We start from the raw sequence: 21,887 nt of genomic DNA on the forward strand, positions 1-21,887 counted from the left end.
ATAGTGAAGTAGCAGATTGTTACAGATCTAAACAGAAACTTGGGCCGCGCCCTTGATGCATACTGTCAACACAGGTGGAACGTCTCCTTGCGTCAACAATGGAAGTGGTAAGCTCACATCCTAAGAGAACTCGACACTCTTAATTTATGATTCAACCGACGTCCTTAAGTGAGCAAGCAAACTGTCGTACACACGTCTGAGTAAACGGAGGGATTTTTTAGGGCTTGGCCTTTGTCCCAGTGCCACAGTGGCACTTCCCGCAATGTAGTTTGCAAGCAGTACGCGTGCCCAGTCTGTCGTATGTATACCGAACTCGCCGGTTGATCTCCCTAAACCACCCATGGAGTAACGTGCAACCGACTTCTCAAAAACGTGCAGTTTCTTTCGCTGCACACGATCTACGGATTCTAAATTCGCATTCGCTCCAACGAGCCTACTGTTTCTTCGAGAGCCGAAACTTTATTTGAGGTAAGTTTTGTTCTAGCCGTACATTATGAAATTCAAAAGACATGTGATACCTTCGCGGTATGTTGTTGCAAATATGTTGGGGAAAGACCACTTTAGAAATTTTATGTTATGGAGGATGATTGTGTTTCTCTCTGCAGATGACAACTGTATTACTATCGAAGTTTAATCTACACTCTACTCGGGAGATTGAGGATTAAAATGCTCTTACACTTAGTATTCATCCTGAGACTATACTTCGTGGTAATAGAACCATTTTAGGTCATGTTCTGAAACAATTTTGAAGACATGCTTTAGCCAGTGCTTTGAGAAATAAGGTGACAAGTAGTCTATATCCTAAATCGACAGAGTATGAAAATATATCCGTATTACTGTTTTATCCACTTACCACATTGGTTCCCCATCATTTAGTGATTGTAACGCGGCATTTCGGTACAGTTTAAAGAAGAGTCTGGCAAGAGGAAGCACACAGAAATTGTCAGTTGCAAAAGCAAGAAGATATTTGTAGTACTATAACATACTGATTCGTCTTCGTTTTCCTAATGTTGTGTTTCTGTTTGCCGTTATTGGAGAAAAACGTTAACCTCTAATGGAAGAACAGTGTACGTAAACGTTGGAAGTAGGCATGACAGTCAGGGACACGGCTAAAGTAAAGTGTAATAAACACTTAAAACGGAATTAATTATGAATTGATACGATCAAACGATTTTAGTATCTTAGGCAGTTGAATTTTGGCTCACTAGACAGCAAAAGAAATAAGGAATGGATTCCAAATAGCCTGATGTGTTTTTCGTAATCTAAAAAGAAGTATCGAAACCAAACTTTCCAAGCGGCTGCAGTCCGAAGTTGACAGTTAGTAAGCAATATCAGTTTCGATTATAATGCTGATGACAATGAAAATGACGATTGTGTCTTTAAAGACACTAAATTTCGAAGGTCATCAGTCTTTCATTGAACACCCTTGACTAATTCTATGTGGCTTCGAAGGTCATCAGCCTATCACTGAACTCCCAGCAGGGAATCTATGTGACATTAAGGAGAGTAAACCACCACGACTGACTCTATGCGATTTAAAGAGACTGAACTTAGAAGGTCATTACCGTCTCCTTGAACCTCTAGGATTGACTCTGTGTCGCTTAAGAGAGAAGGCCATCAAGCTTTCACAGAAAAAAAAGAAATAAAAACTTTGGCTCTTTCTACATCCCACAGACTCCTCTCCAAGGGATCCATGGAAAACGATAAAGGTAATGTAATGAATCCCTCTATGTACCCCATCTCTCTGGGTTTCACGCTCAAGTGTGAGAACGTTTTCAGTTTGTTTGCGCAACGTGTATCTGAGCCGGGGCGTGGGAATCAGACTGGTAATTACCTAGCGGGATGTGAGGAATCATATAAAAGTTACCTACAGGCTGACCAATTCCCAGCCCTCGTCGTTAATCCGCGAGGCGAATTCAGAAACAGATAACATCAGATACGACTTTTGTTAGGGAGACATGAATATTTAATGAGAACATAGTTTGAAATAAGAATCTACAGACCAAGAATTTGACGTGTATATCTATGCTTGGTTCTCACCTTTGGGATAAGTTGTGTATAAACTGGGCTTATAACACGAAAGCTAACTCATACAGTAATTATAAAGTGTGTGTAACTAGACTGAAAAACCGTTTTGCTTAGTTAATACGTTATACATTGAGGTGACGAAAGTCATGGGACGGCGATATTCACATAAACAGATGGTGGTTGTACTATGTGATCAAGGCATAAAAGGGCAGTGCAGTGGTGAAGCTGTCATTTGCATTCAGGTGACTCATATAGAAATGTTTACAAAGTGATTAAGGCCGCATGCCGGGAATTAGCAGACATCGAACGCAGTATAGTAGTTAGAACTGCACGCATCGGACATTCTATTTCGGAAACTGTTACAGAACTCAATATTCCGAGATCCACAGTGTCAAAAGCGCGCCAAGAATATTAAATCTCAGGCGCGCCGAGAATACTAAATTTTAGGCTTTACCTCTCACTACAGACAATAGAGTGGCCTACGGCCTTCATATAACGACAGAATGCAGCAGCGTGAGCATAGAGTTGTCAGTGCTAACAGACAAGCAACACTGCATGAAATAACCGCAGAACAATGTGAGAGGTATGACGAACGTACCGTTAAGGACAGTGCTGCGAAATTCGGCGTTAATGGATTACGACACAGACGCCCAACGCAAGAGCACATCACCTGCAGCGTCTTTCCTGGGTTCGGACCAAATTGGTTGGACCACAAAGTTGTCAACAAGGCACTGTGCAAGCTAGTAGTAGCTCCATAATGGTGTGGGTTGTGTTTACATGGAATGACTGGGTCCTCTGGTTCAGTTGAACCGATCATTGACTTGAAATGGTTATGTTCTGCAACTAGGGGACAATTCGCAGCCACTCATAGACTTCATGTTAACAAACGACGATGGAATTCTTATTCATGGTAATGTATCATGTCAGCGGACCACAACTGAATGTGATTGGTTTGAAGAACATTCTGGACAGTTGGAGGCGATGATTTGGCCATCCAGATCGCTTGACGTGAATCCGATCGAATATTTACGGAATATAATAGACATATCAGTTTGGGCACAAAGTCTTGTTCCGGCTACTCCTTCGCAATTAGGGACGGCTATAGAGGCAGTTTAGCTCGATATTTCTGTAGGGGATTTCCAATGACTTGTTGAGTCCACGCCTCATCGAGTTGCTGCATTGCCCTTGGCAAATGAGGTCTGACAAGATATTAGAAGGTTTTCCATGACTTCTGTCACCTCAGTCTAAAACGTTACACCAAGAACACATAGTTTAATCAATTAAAAAGTATTTTATTAATGAGAGCCCGCTTCGAATGTACCAAGGTGGCATGCAGACGTACGAGCGGATATACGTCGTAGAAATGTGTTTTACAGACTACGCCATAGTTTCTGCAAAAGGTCTTCGGCTATCTTCAACATCTGGAGATGGTTGAAGCCCGCTTATCCAGTCACAAAATATCGTTGATTAGTTTGAGACGTCGAACCATTCTACACAAAGACGTCCATCGATAGCGAAAATGTGCACCTTATACGACTGATGACCAAGCAATGAAGGGAGGCGCAGTGGGATCTGCTAGGTAAGATAGGTAAACAAATTTATAGATCTGGGAAGATGTAATAACGCCTTTATCGGAAATGCCTGTCTGAGAAATTTTACAAAAATGTTAAATGAAATGACAGTAATATACAGTATAACAAAGTTTGTATGATTAGAAATAATATTACTGTATAAAACAAACCGATAGAACATAAATCGCAGTTATACCTGTAATATGACATGACCTATGGCCGAAACCATACTATGAACCTATGGTATATAAAGTTTGACTTTATTGGGTCCCTCAGACATAGTTACAACTTTTTTCTAGAAAACATCGCGAAATATGTTTTTTCTGGTTAAATGCACTTCAAGGAAACTGCCCAGCTCGACAGGAATATTAAATACAAAAATTAGTTGGAAAATACTTGAATGTAACTCAAACGACAATGTCACCAGATTTTGAAATGGAATAATGGGGAAAATGGTATCTTTGAACAATATGTTTAAGTGGAAATTTTTTCTCGAAAATACGTTTTTGGGACGTTGTATTCGAAGGTACAGAAATTTTGTAGGTTACTGTATATCCGTAAGCATACCTTTAGTTAATTGAGGTGTGCATGAAATTATTTCACTCGTCATCACACTTATATTTGACAGGTACTCTGAATTTCTGAAATTCTCTGTGACAGAGTTGCTAAATATATAGCAGTATCACGGTTGTTATGTGATTGAGGCAATCTAGGCCTCATCACAGACCTGCGTGCTGTGTAGTTGTACTTAATTTTATCCATCCGAAATTCAGTGGAAGAGGAAGCAGTGGCCACAAACGTTGTCAGATAATAATATTTTTTGTTAGAAGATGATGAGGGATATCGAAGATACAGCGGGTCAAATTGATAGCATGTGGGTCGCTGTCGCCGAGTAATCTCAGTCCACAGTTATGGAATATGATTGTCTGTAAAACAAAGTGACTGTCAATTTGAACATTAGATATGCAAATGATTCTTGCATAATAATTACTGAACAACAAAAACTGTTCTATATATAAATACGATATAATAGTTTTCTTTAGTCTTAAAAGACTATATTTATGAAGGGTAAACGTAAGGTCCTTAAACATTTCTGTGGAAAAGCAAATTTATTAATAATGTGCGATATGTTACGGAACATGTATCACAATAGAACCACAAAGCAGTACATCTCCAAGTCTGAGAATTGCTGCCAGCGGTCTTACATACAATGAAACACACTATGCAGACTAGTTACAGACATTTGATCAAATGCATCTCCAGTTCGTTGTTTCAATTGTGCCATACTGATAATCTTCATCTTCTACACTTAAGCCTTGATACGCCGCCTGCAAATTAATCGAAGGGATTCATTATAAATATGTTACACACTAGGTTCAATCAGTTGAGTGGATTTTATCTCCACTTTTACATATTATAATGTGGTAAATAACAAATGTTAATTTATCTGATATAGTTTAATTATTAAGTGAAATGAGCGATGGATTTCCTATATTCGAGAATAATTGCATAACTTGTTAATCTCAACGACTGGCTACAATATCGTTTCATACCATAATCAGTTTTTAGTGCCTACACACCTATTTTTATTTTAACACATCAACTTTTACCACATCAACTTTTACCAGTGACTTAGCCTACAAAGGACAGTGAAAATATCTTATTCATTAAAGGCCACAACTGCTCGTTATCCTCCCAGAACATTTTAAAATCGCTAAATGCGGTGTAATACTTGTATGTGATTTATAAGTTTTGTGTCTGTCTCTCCGACGTCTCCAGACATCCTGTGCATGGTAGTAACCGTGGAGCCTGGAAGAGTAGGACAGATGTTCTAGTGAGTTAATGTCTTCAGTCGAGGCGTGTTGTGCAGTAATGTGACCTGTAAATTACGCACAAACCAACTACGGTTTTAATTTACCTAGAATGTTCGACAGTCTTCTGGCTAGTTTGATGCGGCCCGCCACGAGTTCCTCTCGTGTGCTGACCTCTTCACCTCAGAGTAGCACTTGCGACCTGCGCCATTAATTATTTGCTGGATGTATTGCAATCTCTGTCTTCCCCTACAGTTCTTGCCTTCTACAGCTACCTCTAGTACTATGGAATTCTTTCCCTGGTGTCTTAACAGATGTCCTATCATTCTGTCCCTTCTCCTTGTCAGTGTTTACCACATTTCATTTCCTTTCCGATTCGACACAGAACCTCTTAATTCTTACCCTATCAGTCCATCTAATTTTCAACATTCGTCTATAGTACCACATCTCAAATACTTCCACTCTCTTCTGTTCCGGTTTTCCCACAATCCAAGTTTTACTACCATACAACGCTGTGTTCCATGCGTGCATTCGTAGTAATTCCTTCCTCAAATTAAGGCCTATTTTTGATACCAGGAGATTTCTCTTGGCCAGGAATGCCCTTTTCGCCCGTGGTAGTCTGCTTTTGATGTCCTCCTCGGTTCACCCGTCATTGGTTATTTTGCTGCTCAGATAGTAGAATTCCTTAAGTTCATCTACTTCGTTATCATCAAGCCTGATATTAGGTTTCTCGCTGTTCTCATTTATACTACCACTCATTAATATAATCTTTCCTCGATTTACTCTCATTCAATATTCTGTTCTCATTGGACTGTTCATTCTGTTTAGCAGTTCTTGTAATTTTTCTATACTTTCACTCAGGATAACAATGTCATCAGCGAATCGTATTATTCGTATCCTTTCACCTTGAATTTTAATTGCGCTCCTGAACCTTTCTTTATTTCCATCATGGCTTCTTCAATGTATACATTGAACAGTACGGGCGAAAGACTGATCCTTTTCTTTCACCCTTTTTAATACGAGCGCATCGATCTTGGTGGTCCACTTTCATTACTCCTTCTTGACACTTGTCCATATAGTATATTGCTCGTCTCTCCCTATTTCTTACCTTTATTTTTCTCAGTATTCCGAATATCTTCCTCCATTTAACGTTATTGAACGCTTTTTCCAGGTCGACAAATCCTATGAACCTGTCTTGATTTTTACTTAGTCTTGCTTCCATTATCAACCGCAATGTTAGAATTTCCTCGCTGTGCCTTTACCTTATCTAAAGCCAAACTGAACGTTATCTAACACATCATAAATTTTCTTTTCCATTCTTCTGCGTATTATTCTAGTCAGGAACATGGCTGCATGTGCTGTTAAGTTGATTGTGTGGTAATTCTCACACATTTCAGCTCTTACAGTCTTCGGAATGTGTGGATGAAATTTTTGCGAATGTCAGATGGTAGTCACCAGACTCGTACATTCTACGCACCAACGTGAATAGTCCGTTTGTTGACACATCCCCCAATCTCTTTAGAAATTCTGATGGAATAATATCTATCCCCTCTGCCGTAATCTTATGTCCCCAAAGCTCTCTTAAATTCTGATTCTAATACTGGATCCCCCATTTCCTCTAAATCAACTCCTGTTTCTTCTTCTATTACCTCAGACATATCATAGAAGCCTTCAGTGTACTCTTTCCACGTATCTGCTCTCTGCCCTGCATTTAACAGTGGAATTCCCGTTGCACTCTTAATGTTACCACCTTTGCTTTTAACTTCACCAAAGGTTGTTTTGATCTTTGCTGAGTCAGTCTTTCCGACAATCATTCCTTTTTCGATTTCTTCGCCTTTTTCATGCAGCCATTTCGTCTTAGCTTTCCTCCACTTCCTATTTATTTCATTCCTCAGCTATTTGTATTTCTATGTTCCTTAATTTCTCTGAACGTTTTTGTACTTATTTTTTTCTTCGATCAACTGAAGTATCTCTTCAGTTACCCATGGTTTCCTCACAGTTACATTCTTTGTACCACTGTTTTTCTTTCCAGCTTCTGTGACTACTCTTTTCTGAGTGTCCATTCCACTTCAACTGTCCTGCTTACTGAGGTATCCCTTATTGATTTATCTATAGCCCTAGAGAATTTCAAGCGTATCTCGCCATTCCTTAGTACTTCCGTATCCCACTTCTATGTGTATTGATACTTCCTGACTAATCTCTTAAACTTCGGCCTACTCTTCATCACTACTGCATCATGATCCCAGTCTATATCTGCTCCTGAGTGCGCTTTACTGATTTTTAATCTCTGTCTGACCATGATCTGATCTAACTGAAATCTTACGGTATCACACGGTTTTTCCTAAGTATACTTCCTCTTCTTGTGATTCTTGAGCAGATTATTCGCTATTACTAGCATAAATTTATTAGGGAACTCAATTAGTCTTTCTCCTCCCTCATTCCTTTTCCCAAGTCCATATTCTCCTGTAACCTTTCCTTTTACTCCTTGCTCTATAATTGCATTCCAGTCTCCCCCCCCCCCCCCCAATATTAGTTTTTCATCTCTTTTCGCGTATTATATTACCCTTTCAATATCCTCATATAATTTCTCTACTTCTTCATCTTCAGCTTGAGACGTTGGCATGTGTATCTGAACTATCGTTGTCGGTTTGCTGTCGATTCTGATGAGAAGAACCGTATCACGGAACTGTTCACAGTAATCCACTCTCTGTCCTACCTTCCTATTCATAACGAATCCTACTCCCTTTATACCATTTTCTGATGCTGACCAGAAATTCTTGTTTCCTTTCGACTTCACTTCTCTGACCCCTACTATATCTAGATTGAGAATTTACATTTCCCTTTTCAGGTTTTCTAGCATGTTCAAACTTAAGATATTCCACGCCGTGATACGTAGAATATCATCCTTTCTTTTATTATTCAATCCATTTCTCATGATCACCTCCCTTTTAGCAGTCCCTTTCGGGACATCCGAGTAGGGAATTATTCCAAAATCATTATCCAATAGAGAGATCATCATGACACTTTCTTAAGTTACAAGCCAAATGTCCTATGGATACACGTTATGTTTCTTTAATGCAGTGGTTTCCATTGCCTTCTGCATTCTCATGCCTTTAATCATTACTGATTCTTCTGGCTTTAGGGGCAGTTTCCCACCCCAAGGACAAGACAGTGCCTTGAACCTCTGTCCGCTCCTCCGCCCGTTTTTGACAAGCCCCCTTCCCTCCCCCCATCGTTTTGTTCGTTTCTTTCGTTGCATTTGTTCGGAGCGGACGTCCCGTGACATCCGTTCAAGTTTATCGTTGATCCAGTCACTCAGTTTATTACAAATCTGAAGTGGCAAAGAACAATTACACAATACTTGTCAACAAAGAGAAGCAAAAATATGTATTAATCTCTAGTGACGTAGTTGACACTAGATAATATATGCTACCAGTATTCCTCTTTTTCATAATTCTTTGTACTTGTAGGTGTTTCATTGTTCGTGCATCTACGATATGAAAGCGTACAAAGTGAAGTAGCCTTGTGTTGCTATTATCTACCTAGTAAAGCAAATATAAAACAGCATTTCTCACCTGAGTACTTGTAAATTAAGACGCCTGTAAGTTGTCAGCAAACACAATGAAGCAACGAGTCATTGTTCCAGCCATATTTCACGGCCATCTGCGACACTAGCTGACACTTTCTTTTAGAGATAAGTGATAAGCGCCCATCTCCTGAGTTCCTTCCGAGTGATGCGGACCAATGAAGAACGGTAGACACATGTATTAGCGTGATCGTCGACTATATTCCGCGATAGAACAACCGATAATGTTTTGTGAAGTACTAAAGAAATGGTCATGTCTACCTACTGTTGGAGACTACTAGTACGTTCCAATATTATGTGTCATTTGGCTTGTTCGGATATCTAAATGATTTATTTTCGGGTTAGTGGTGGAACAATGGGTGTTGGAAGGAAACTGGTAGATTTCAGTCCGCCATCACACCTATAGATCACGTGAATGGTGATTTGTCTGGTACACAGAACACCGCTAGTCTCTTTCTAGAGACATGTCATTGCGCTGGAGGCCAAACCTTCGTCGAAGGTAACATCACTGTCTTTCAAAAGAGAATCTTCCATCTTAATGCTGTTCATTATGCTTCAGACGGTAGGTCAAAAGGGAGTAGTATTTTGGATTTTTTACAAAAGTGTCAGATCATGAACTAATACGAGACTATTTCAGTCATAGTTGGCCAGAGTTTCCAGTTTTGTGCTGAAGTAAAATATTGCCGACTGTATGTACAGAGGCACCCATGATGGCGTGTATTTGACAGAGTCGTGTAAAGTGCCACATTAGGAGGGGTAGCGTTGTGATATAAGCTGTTTGCTGTTATTATCGGTCTCCTTCATTTCTAATCGTCAAATTAATGATCCCACGTTATCTAAGCGTGAGCCCTTCGCGATTTGAACACCACATTCTAGTAGGTTAACGCTTTCTATACGGTGTGTATTGCGCTATCAATGGCTATCTTCCGTTGCAAATGTTCAATGTCACAAGCTCCTTAACGATAATTAGGGAATGGATGGGGCGGTGAGAACACCCATTTTAATGTTGAAGGTAGGGTAGGATCTTTTGGAGCAAATATGGCATGGTCTGCAACACACAACTAAACCCAAACATGGGAACCAGTCAAAGATAAACATTTCGACTTCTTAGACAGACAGTTCTTAGCTTAAACTATAGTAGTTGTCTCTGATGATAATTTTGACACAGCTGCACATCACTTTCACAAAATTCATTAGGACAGTATTTACATTAAGCATTAATAAAGATACATTTAAATAGAGATAAGTGCACACGAGTGGGAACTTGTGTCATTATTTATTTATGAATGAAGGCGACAATGATCTTCTCCTATGTAATATTTAATAGATGTAGAAGTCTTACATACAAAAGAAAAGAGTGCAAATCTTACTCAGAAATATTAGAAATTGAAACACAGACGTACGTATCTCCACATTTACTACTGAATAAGCTAACTCAGTTTAGTTATACACCCTTTACACAAAGTTTCAACCTGCACATACGAGTAGAATCCTGGTGGATTCTTAAAAAGATTATGATACAAATTCCGATACCTATGCACATAGCTTCATTCCAATATATCTTTATTCTCCGTTACGGTAATTGCTATATTAAGGAATTTTGCAAAATACATGTGTAAGTGTATTAGAATTATCAACAGGGATAACTTTTATAGTTTAAGTCTGGAATCGAAAAACTTAGAAGTTCATATGTTTACGTTTGCATGATTTCTACCTTTGGGATCAGTTGTGTTCTGGAAAATCGGCTTGTAACCCGAAACCGAGGTCGTACAGCAATAATAAAGGTTGTAAAACAATGCTAAAAATGTGTGTCGTTTAGTTAATACATTAAAATAGTTAGATTATTAGAATTTCAGCGACAAAATATTTTTCTAAAACATAAAGTGGGACAAGGTCGTTTATAAATTTTGTTGATTACCGGCTTCGACAGATCTGTGCTTTCATGATCGAATCTGATCGTTTAATATTCAGAAACACTCCAAGTCAAGGTGACTAATACGTGTATGATCTCACTGAAACTCTGTATACTTTACTGAAGCATTAAAACGTGGCTTGTAACATATTAACAGAAGTTCATTACCTTCACAAATTTGCTAGTGACGTAGAGAAGTTGCTCCCTTTTACAATAAAAGATAGCAAGGAACATCAACATATCAAACATGAAGCAGCGCAAATATAGAACATACATCATGTAGTGATGATGTCTTAGCAAATTCGTTGTATTACAGAACGGCACCATCCCTAGTGTGCAGGTATTTCACGAAGCGCGTTACCAGTGAAGTACAATGCTCCATTTCCTTTAAAAGAATAAGAATAGATGGAGCCACAAAAAACTTTCGACAGCAATATTGTTGTTCCCAGTGACGAAACTCAATCACCAGTTATACTGAGACTTCAGATAAAATAAAGAGTATTGCACTCGCTCGTTTTGCATGATCAAAGATTTGTCTTATAACGAGATCTGTAGTTACGTTCCTCGATTCAGATCTAGAACTGGGACTCAACCTTCCAGGTTGGTAACACTCATTAGGTAGGAAATTCGAAACTCGCAAATATCCAAAATCAAGAGTACGTTACCAGTAGGGCCCGGATTAATATGTAAATACGTGTTCATTTCATTCTTTTTGTAGCTTTCTACATAAAGCATCTCATTTGGAGACTGAAAATGTAATTTTCATTTTCCATATTTTTCCATATTTCAATGTTTAGACCATATTTTTCCGTACTTCAATTTTTTTAAAATTTTTTTTTTTTAAGAGGTGGAGCCCCTCCACGCCCACACCGGCATGATGGCCAACACAAAAGGTCTACTGCCATCTCTGCATAAGGTGTCGCAGGATGTGGGTACTGCGATGTTTGCGTACGTCTGGTTGGGGTTAATCATTAATACGCGCTCGTCTGGAGATAGATTGGTCGAAATCGGACGAAGGGTAGCGGTTTGAAGGGCAGAGGTAAAAAAGTGCCAAGGCAAGAGCCAAGGGAAAAAAACCTCTGTGATAGTTAGGTCGGGTGGTAAGAGCAGTAGCGGTTGTCTTGCTGCCTGCTATAGGTCGTGCAAGGATAGGCTTTGTTAGTAGCGGGTATCATGCATGTCGATACCTTGACGTTGTGCGTTTGTGCTGCTCGGCGGCTGGCTCTGGGTGCTGGTACAGAGTCCTCGTTCAGCGTCAGCAACCTGCAACAGTTTGTTATTGATCTTGTGTCCGATAGGTGAAATACGGGAAGCGCAGTGTGAGGGAATGTTGGCAGATTGTTTGTGCGTTTGTGGGCGACCTCGTCGGTGTCCCTGTTGTGGCCTGTTGGTCGGCTCTAATAGCAGCTGGTAGTTGCCAGTCAGTGTTGGTGATATGCAGGGGCTTACCGACGTTTGTCGCTGCTTGCGTGTGTTAGTTTACCATAGGTGGCTATGCCCTAGCTAGCAGTGTCTTTGGCCGCTTGTGCTTCCACCTGTGGTTGTGACAAAGTTTATTCCATATTTTTATATAAGAAATGCATAAATCTATATTTTCGACGATACGTTGTATAAAACTGATCTTTATAAGGCGTAAGAGCATAAAAGTAGCATTAAATGACACTTCAAAGCGCCATTTCTGGCCTCAGAATGGACGAGCCGGAAACACAAATCGCACCATCTGAAGCAGACTAGACTTTCAGATAGTCTGCAAGACTCTGAGTGTTGCTTCCCAGGTATTCTGGGAAGAGGGTAAGAAGTAAAGTCACTTCCTGGGAGTGAAGCATTAAAGTACTGTTTTGGGAGTGACGGGGAGGGGTGCGGCGACAGTTTTTATGCTGTCAACGTACCCTTCCCTAGCAGGCATCTCTTGTAGTGAAAATGTCTCACCAAAGTTACAAGCTCTCGTGAAGCGAATTTATAAACACGCTTTTATCAAATGTGGTACTTGTTTGTAGCAATGAACATGATATTATATTAAGGCAGCTAAAACGCAATTTCGTTCGATGGCTAAGCTAGTCGGTACCCTCACCGTACGTGAAATCTATCAGCCGAAGCTAGGGTGCAATAGCTCACTAATAAGTTTACAGACGGTACCTTACATGCCGCCTTCGTCGTCGGTGCGTTGCATGATTTCTGTTCCTATACGATTTCTGTTTCGTCATTCGATTGTCTTTCGCGTGGAACGCTAAATAATGGGCCTTACAGTCAAGCAAGCTAGTTAATGCCAGAGATGTGAATAGTAAGCCTGCAGCGTTAAACGTTTGCTCATTGTTCTACTCGAGAGTCTCACTCAACGCGCGACGTCTGACGCACACCTCCATAAGAAGTACGTTAGTCGTATGTATAACTTCACGTCCATGTCATTCACTGTTGATAAGGACGAGGTTGCCGCTACGCCTCATGGCGTTGTTTACAGGTCTACGTTCTTTAAACTATAAACGTTGAGTATCTCAGTCTTTGTGCGTGTGGTGTTTTATTCACTATGAAGTGTTGAGCTCAGTTGACAAGAGATTTCAGATCGACTCCGTATTTCTGGATTTCCGGAAGGCTTTTGACACTGTACCACACAAGCGGCTCGTAGTGAAATTGCGTGCTTATGAAATATCGTCTCAGTCATGTGACTGGATTTGTAATTTCCTTTTAGAGTGGTCACAGCTCGTAGTAATTGACGGAAAGTCATCGAGTAAAACAGAAGTGAGATCTGGCGTTCCCCAGGGTAGTGTTATAGGCCCTTTGCTGTTCCTTATCTATATAAATGATTTTGGAGACAATTTGAGTAGACGTCTTCGGTTGTTTGCAGATGACGCTGTCGTTTATAGACTAATAAAGTCATCGGAAGATCAAAACAAACTGCAAAACGATTTCGAAAAGATATCTGAGTGGTGCGAAAAGTGGCTGTTGACCCTAAATAACGAAAAGTGTGAGGTCATCCACATGACTGTTAAAAGGAACTCGTTAAACTTCGGTTACACGATAAATCAGTCTAACCTAAAAGCCGTAAATTCAACTAAATACCTAGGTATTACAATTAGGAAGAACTTAAATTCGAAGGAACACACAGAAAATGTTGTGGCGAAGGCTAACCAAAGACTGCGTTTTATTGGCAGGACACTTAGAAAATGTAACAGACCTACTAAGGAGACTGCTTACACTACGTTTGTCCGTCCTCTTTTAGAATACTACTGCGCGATATGGGATCCTTACCACGTAGGACTGACGGAGTACACCGAAAAAGTTCAAAGGAAGGCAGCACGTTTCGTATTATCGTGAAATATGGGAGAGATTGTCACACAAATGATTACAGGATTTGGGCTGGACATCATTAAAAGAAAGGCGTTTTTCGTTGCGACGGAATCTTCTCACGAAATTACGATCATTAACCTTCTCCTTCGAGTGTGAAAATATTTTGTTGACACCGACCTACATAGGGAGGAGCGATCACCATGATAAAATAACGGAAATCAGAGCTCGTACAGAAAGATATAGGTGTTCATTCCTTCCACGCGCTATACGAGATTGGAATAATAGAGAAACGTGAAAGTAGTTCGATGAACCCTCTGCTAGGCACTTAAATGTGATTTGCAGAGTATCCATGTAGATGTACATGTAGATGACGACACCGTAACACCACCGCCTCCCAATTTTACTGTTGGCACTACACACTCTGGCAGATGACGTTCACTGGGCATTCGCCATACCCACACCCTGCCATCGGATAGCCGCATTGTGTAGCGTGGTTGGTCACTCCACATAACGTTTTTCTACTTTCAATCGTCCAATGTTTACGCTCCTTAGATCAAGCGAGGCGTCGTTTGTCATTTACCGTCACGATGTGAAGCTTATGAGCAGACACTCGACCACGAAATCCAAGTTTTCTCCATCCCGCCTAACTGTCATCGTACTTGCAGGGGATCCTGATGCAGTTTGGAATTCCTGTGTGATGTTCTGGATAGATTTTTGCCTATTACACATTACGAACCTCTTCAACTGTCGGCGGTCTCTGTCAGCCCGCATACGAGGTCGGTCTGTACGCTTTTGCGCTGTACGTGTCCCTTCACGTTTCCACTTCACTATCACATCGGAAACAGTGATGCTAGGGATGTTTAGGGGTGTGGGAATTTCGCGTACAGACGTATGACACAAGTGACACCCAATCACCTGACCACATTCGAAGTCCGTGAGTTCGGCGGAGCGTCCCACTCTGCTCTCTCACTAAGTCAAATGACTGCTGAGGTAGCTGATACGGAGTACCTGGCAGTATGTGGCAGCACAATGGACCTAATACGAGATACGTATGTTTTAGGTGGTGTCCGGATACTGGTGTCCGGATAGTTTTGATCACGTAGTAAATATACGTAAAAATTGAAAGGACAAGCAACCGTTATGTTTCAAATTACAAACATATATTAAGTATTTCGCAAACCAGTTTTCCAGTACAGATAGTAAAGTTACTGGATGTCTAATTGAAGATAAATCGAGAAAATCTTTTCTGTTGGCGTGTGAAGAACGCCCTAAATGTAACCACCAAACATCAGAAAAGCCAGGAGTGTTTTATGGCCGAATGTCGTAAAACACGAAAATCTTTCCTTGATAGTTATCGATGGTGCGCCTCACATGGTTAAAGCTGCAGATGTTCTAAATGTTTTATATCCTGAAATGATCCACGCAACGTGCTTGGCACACGGAATAAATAAATTAGCTGGGTAAATTACAGAATATGTTAATAGTTTAATATCAAACCTGAAAGAAAAATATTTTTGGAAGTTCCCAGTAGGATCTCAAAATTTAAAGAGATGTATCCCGATATTATTTTGCCACCAGAACCAGAACTGATATGGTGGAGTACATGATGGCTACAAGCAGCTGAATACTACGCTGAGCATTTCAGTGACATTACAGGAATTAGTTTTCAATTTGAAAATGGGCCTGCTTCTATTTCGAGTGTAAAAGAAATTTTTGAAAAAGTCATTTAGTATACATCAAAAGCAATTACTGTTTTTTTTTACCTCTTCAGATTAAGTCACTGGTAAATCTTTCAACATCATTGAAAGAAAAGTAAAGATTATTGAAGGCAGAAAAATGAAAATTAACGAAGCAGAAGGACCCGTTGGTGAGATGTTGAAGCAAAAATTAGGCTATGTACTTGTGAAAAATAAAGGTCATAATCTGCTAACAATAATTAACCGTATTCTGTGCGGAAGAATGGATGACAAATTTGACGTTCCATACTCACGTCCAGAACTGCGCAAATTTAATCAGGTGACATCTTGTGAAATATCTATCAGTCAATATAAAGTATTGTTCCATTGAAACACAAATAGTTCTAATTTTGAAAATTAAAAAAAAACATGTGATTGTGTATTGTAACAATACAAATAATGCCAATGAGACTAAAGAGGCATAAAATTGTTTGTTTTTGGGATAATAAAATGTGGTTTATTTGAGAACCGTAAATTTTTGTCTCCATATTTCATATTTTTAAATCAGTATTATACATACATATTTTGTCATTTTAATACATATTTATCCGAAGCATTGTTATCAGCCACTCCTTAAATAATTTGTCACAACATCTGGACCCTAGAGTACAAAAATCATTTAACACTGATGATCATATTATACATAAAAATATGGAACTAATTCCAATAGCAAAAATAATCAGCGTGAATACATTAGCACTAGTCCTAGCGTCTTGTTAGTACACTTCAGAGAAGCAGCTTGTAGTGACTGCTTGTGTCTGTTAACGTATATCCACTCTCCACAGATCTCTGACAGCGTTACTGCTTGAGGGGATTCATGCAACAACAAATGATTTGTCACTTGGGACCTTTGGGTTTGTATCTAAGCTGTACCACTAGCTCACACTATTTCGGTGTTTCGTGGTTACCTTTGACGAGAATCATAAGCTCCTGCTCGTTATTTTTGCACCATATATTCTTCCGTATGAACTGTTGTCTGTGTTCTATGATATTGACTCCAACTTTGCTTTAAGCACAACATAATAGGTACTCTTAGTGGTAACATGTGAATGCTCTCCAACAGGTGTAGCTGAGCTAGCGAGCCGGAAACTATGGATGTGACTTCGGAACCCATAGCGGCGGCCAGCCGCCTCTTCTTCGGTATCACCGACTACGTCATCTTCAGCGCCATGCTGCTCGGCTGCGTGGCCATCGGCGTCTACTTTGGATTCTTCAAGGTCGCCGTCAACGCCGAGCAGTACCTGCTAGGCGGACGCCGCATGGCAATTTTTCCCGTAGCTGTTTCACTGGTAGCCAGGTAAATAAACACTCCCCACTCAGATGACATGCTGTCTCGGATGCAGAAGCGGGTCTTAGCCATAGAATTTAGTTTCAGACATACATCCCTGCATGTGCACCATGAACATTACGGTTGATATTTCTTGATCAGAGAATTGATGTTTAATAGTCGGCTGTTAATAGGTATATTCTTGTAATATTTTAAAGGAAATCAATATTAAGTTTCAGGATTGTAATTATTACACTAGGAGAATCAGCTCGGACAAGAAACATTAGGACAGAACCAGACAAAACTTGGCTTTAATCTTTAACCGCAACGATAAAAAATTAATATCCGGGAAGATTTGATCCCCTCCACTCATCCGATTTTCATTTTGTGTACGCTGTTTCTAGTTTCAGGGTAAAAGATCATCCTTTTTATGATGCTATTAAAATTTCTCAGCAGCTCCAATATGTAAAAGCTCTGCGGGTAATATGTTGGTCTTTACATGCTGCTCTGCTGATGGTCCCCCAGTAGTGAACTTTGTTCAGTTGCATAGTTCTGTCGTATTAATTATTAAAAGGTACACCAGCTGAAGCTTGAGGTAACTACTTGCCCTCCCCCCCCCCCCCCCCCGCCCCCACACCGGCATATTTTAGGTGTGAAGATTACCTAATTCACCTGAAACTATCATTACAATAAAAAAATACTTTCTCTAAACTGTGCTTTGTTCATGAAAATATTTAAAAAATCACTGTATTATTCTGGAGACATAATGTCGCCTTTGTAATACGAATATTCAGCATTAAGAATTCATAAGAGAAAAGTACGAGATACGTGACAAAATGAGCATCGAGCATACAGCGCTGTATCACGTTTTGGCTTAACACAAAGGGAAGGCCAAGATCGTAGAAGATAAATGTTGCAGTATTAAGGTCAATGGTGACAGGTGCAAATGATACTGGTGTTACAGCAATTTCCCCTGTTATCTCTCACACGGTGCTGCGCGCGATGACCTACTTAACGCGAGAATTGTTGAGTTTTGATGGAGGTTCCTCATCTATACGAGCAAGCACTGTTTTTTCCATACATTTCTACTGTGGTTTGCTCTGGAACTATTTGGCAACACTGTGGGTGTCTGCTACAAGGATATTGGGCCTCTCTACCTGTCAGATTCCCTACAGTTTCTGTTTCCTTGGGTACACACAGAACCCATTTATGTGTGTTTCATAATCGTGTACGATGTTATTTAACGATGGTTTCAGGAATGTAGTTATTACACTAGGAGAATCAGCTCGGACAGGACACGTTAGAACGGAATCAGACAAAACTTTTCCGAAGAATCCATCCCCAGAATTTGCTTTAATCTTTAACCGAAACGACAAAAAATTAACATCCGGCAAGATTTGGACCCCTCCACTCATCCGATTTTCATTTTGTGCACGCTGTTTCTAGTTTCAGGGCAAAAAAATCATCTTTTTTATGATGCTTTTAAAATTTCTCAGCAGCTCCAATATATGTAAGCACCTTATAAAAAACAGAGTGTAATCTCACAGGTGCTAACATCAATACGGATCATGCCAGTGTGAGCATCACCTCATCTACAGTACATTAGCAGATGGTTTATTGAACCAACATTGACAAAGTCAGTTGTAATGTTGGATTTACTCGGGAATTTACCATTGCATACGTGTCTGAATAGGTTTAAAATATTATTTGCTATAATAATTTGTCTCAGTACTTCAAGTGCGCGCTGCCACGTCTCTTAATGACAAAGCAATTCATATTGATTTGCCTATTCTCTTGTAATCATGCGCCTCGAAACCCTGTCACTAACGTAATCTTTATCGCATCTGCGATATCAGGTTGCGTCTCAAATGTAATTTAGGATACAAAATTGTTTAATGACTCATTGCTCAAATGGTGCATCATTTGTACGCTATTCTCTTCCTTACGTTACTGCCCAATGTGTTTGGGCAATGTTGTCTAATTCGAGGACAGTATTTCAAATATGTACAAAAACATTGAAGGAAAAATCATGTTTTGATCAAAATCCTATTAGTATTTCTCAGAATATTCGCCCTTAAAATGCATACTTTCGCATGCGCCCGAAACAATTCGGGAAGCTTACGCTGCGTGAGAAAAGCCAGTGATACACCCAAAAGATCCGGTGAAAACGAAAGGCACTTCACTGGTGGAGAGGTTATGGGACGTTACTACAGTTATTGAAAATTGGTGTGAAACTTACAAACAACTAGGCTGTATGAGCCCTCTCTTATCAGTATCGTGATGTAGCTCCTGTGACCTGGAAGCATGCACTGATTCGGTTGGAAAGAGTCATAGAAACATTCTAATGGGGCAAGCTGAGCCACAGATGATGCAACTGGTCCTTGACATCCTGACTTTTGACACTGGGCGGATTTGACGTTTGAGGTGATTCCATTTAGGTTATCTCAGGGGACAGATCTTGATGCTGCTGGCCACAACAGTACCTCTACATCACCCAGACAGTTCGTAGACAGACGTGCCATGTGTACATGGAGAAAGACCTGTCGAAAAAGCCATCGCCTTACTATCGCATGAGAGGACATGAGGACGCCACTCCAGATACGAGTATTGGAAAAATGTGACCTCTACGCCGCCATTCTTGCGAACGATGGTCACCTGGGATAGTGCGGAACGGCGATTAATTGCTGGAATGCCACGCCATTCATCGGCAGTCCACCATTTCGGGACACGGCAGCGATACATCGGAAGAAGTATTGATATATCACTATATCACCAGAGAAAAAATATTGACATACAGGCCAATAAAATATCGGCCGAACGTTGTAAATATACTGCTAGTTTTAGAGCTCTATATTTTAGTATTGATTTATTATTTTAATTTATGAATTTGGCCAGTTATGGACTGCATAAAACTTAATACTAATGGGGTTTCTTTTTATTACTTTCTTCCCAGTACTTCTTCATTTTCTCTCCAACTGCTCATCTGTACACACTCTCTTGGGTCGAGGTTTTGGCTCATTTTCTTCATAGCTTACTTTTTCAATCAGTAGCCTGAAGTGATTCCTGTCACTTATTATTTCTTCTGTAACATCTATTTTGTTGGCATCTTTCTTTACTGCTTCTATCCATCCTACAGTTTTTTCAGCTTACGAACGTGATTTAATATTTTCTTTGTAATCCCTGTTTCTTCCATTCTTTTTCAATGTCCATAAAATTTTGGCCCTCTCTTCCTCATTGTATCTGTGATATTTTCATTATTCTTGTATAAATCTTCATTCTTCCTTTTAATTCACCTGTTTTCATTGTTTTTCTCAGGACCTACAATTTTTCTTAGTATTTTTCTCTCTCTTTTTTCTATTTCTCTTTATTCGCCTTTCTTATTCAGTGTTAGTCACTCTGATCCATAGGTTGCTTGTGTCCCAATAACTGAATTATAATGTCTAATCTTCGATTGAATGGCTATTGATTTCCTATTCTAGTGGTTTTGTGCTAATTTATATGCAAATTCTATTTTTTTTTTATTCTGTCTCTGTTTGTTGTGTTATCCAGTCCATTGACTTGAATCCACTCCCCAAGGTATTTGAAATTATCAACTCTTCTAATTTTTCCATAGTTTGTTTTCATTAGCTTTTCTGTGTTAAGTTTGTGTTCTATACACTCGTTTCTTTGATAGAATATTTTTAGTCTAGTCTTTTCAGCAACATCGTGTAACAGATCAAGAATAACTGTTGCATATGTTCGGTTTTGAGTTATCAAAGCCATATCATCCGCAAAGGCCAAAAACTTCACTTCAAATTAGTTCTTTCCTTGGCCCATGCTTGCACCCTTTGTGCCTCTGTTTTTTCACTATTTTATCTAAAACCAAGTTAAAGAGAATTGGGGGCAGTCCATCTCCTAGTAGAACTCCTATTTTGGCTTTAAATGGCTGAGAAATTTCGCCTTGTATCTGTGCCTTGTGTCTGTGAGCGTTTGTTCAACAAGTCTACTGATGTTTTCGAACATCCGTGTTTCATAAAGTACCTGGAATAGTGTTTGTCTAACAGCTGAGTCGTAGGCCTTCTTGAAGTCTGCGAAAATAACTACTGTATTTTTATTCTGAATAACAATCACTCTAAGAATTCTTTTTAAATTAAGAATCTGTTCTGCACATGATCTACCTTTTCTAAACCGCGCTTGATAATCTCCTATATTACACTGCTGGCCATTAAAATTACTACACCAAGAAGAAATGCAGATGAAAAACGGGCATTCATTGCACAACTATATTATACGAGAACTGACATGTGATTAAATTTTCACGCAATTTGGGTGCATAGAACCAGAGAAATCAGTACCCAGAACAACCACCTCTGGCCGTAATAACGGCCTTGATACGCCTGGGCATTGAGTCAAACAGAGCGTGGATGGCGTGTACAGGTACAGTTGCCCATCCAGCTTCAACACGATACCACAGTTCATCACGAGTAGTTACTGGCGTATTGTGACAAGCCAGTTGCACGGCCACCATTTACCAGACGTTTTCAGCTGGTGAGAGGCCTGGAGAAAGTGCTGGTCAGGGCAGCAGTCGAACATTTTCTGTATCCAGAAAGACCCGTACAGGACCCTGCAACATGCGGTCGTGCATTATCCTGCTGAGATGTAGGGTTTCGCAGGGGCGAATGAAGGGTTGAACCACGGGTCGTAACACATCT

General features: G+C 39.9%; 1 protein-coding gene across 1 annotated transcript in view; it reads left to right on the top strand.

Annotated features, from left to right (window-relative positions):
* The first annotated feature begins 312 nt into the window (after positions 1 to 312).
* Positions 313 to 21,887, top strand: part of LOC126418960 (sodium-coupled monocarboxylate transporter 1-like) — a 173,088-nt gene continuing 151,513 nt past the window's right edge. Inside the window, exons 1-2 of the mRNA XM_050086006.1 lie at positions 313 to 468; positions 16,993 to 17,226. Of these exons, the coding sequence (XP_049941963.1) occupies positions 17,021 to 17,226 (206 nt within the window). The 5' untranslated portion in view covers positions 313 to 468; positions 16,993 to 17,020. The remainder of the gene's footprint in view (positions 469 to 16,992; positions 17,227 to 21,887) is intronic.

The sequence above is a fragment of the Schistocerca serialis genome, chromosome 9 (genome assembly GCF_023864345.2).
Source record: "Schistocerca serialis cubense isolate TAMUIC-IGC-003099 chromosome 9, iqSchSeri2.2, whole genome shotgun sequence".
NCBI classification, from domain to species: Eukaryota; Metazoa; Arthropoda; class Insecta; order Orthoptera; family Acrididae; genus Schistocerca; species Schistocerca serialis.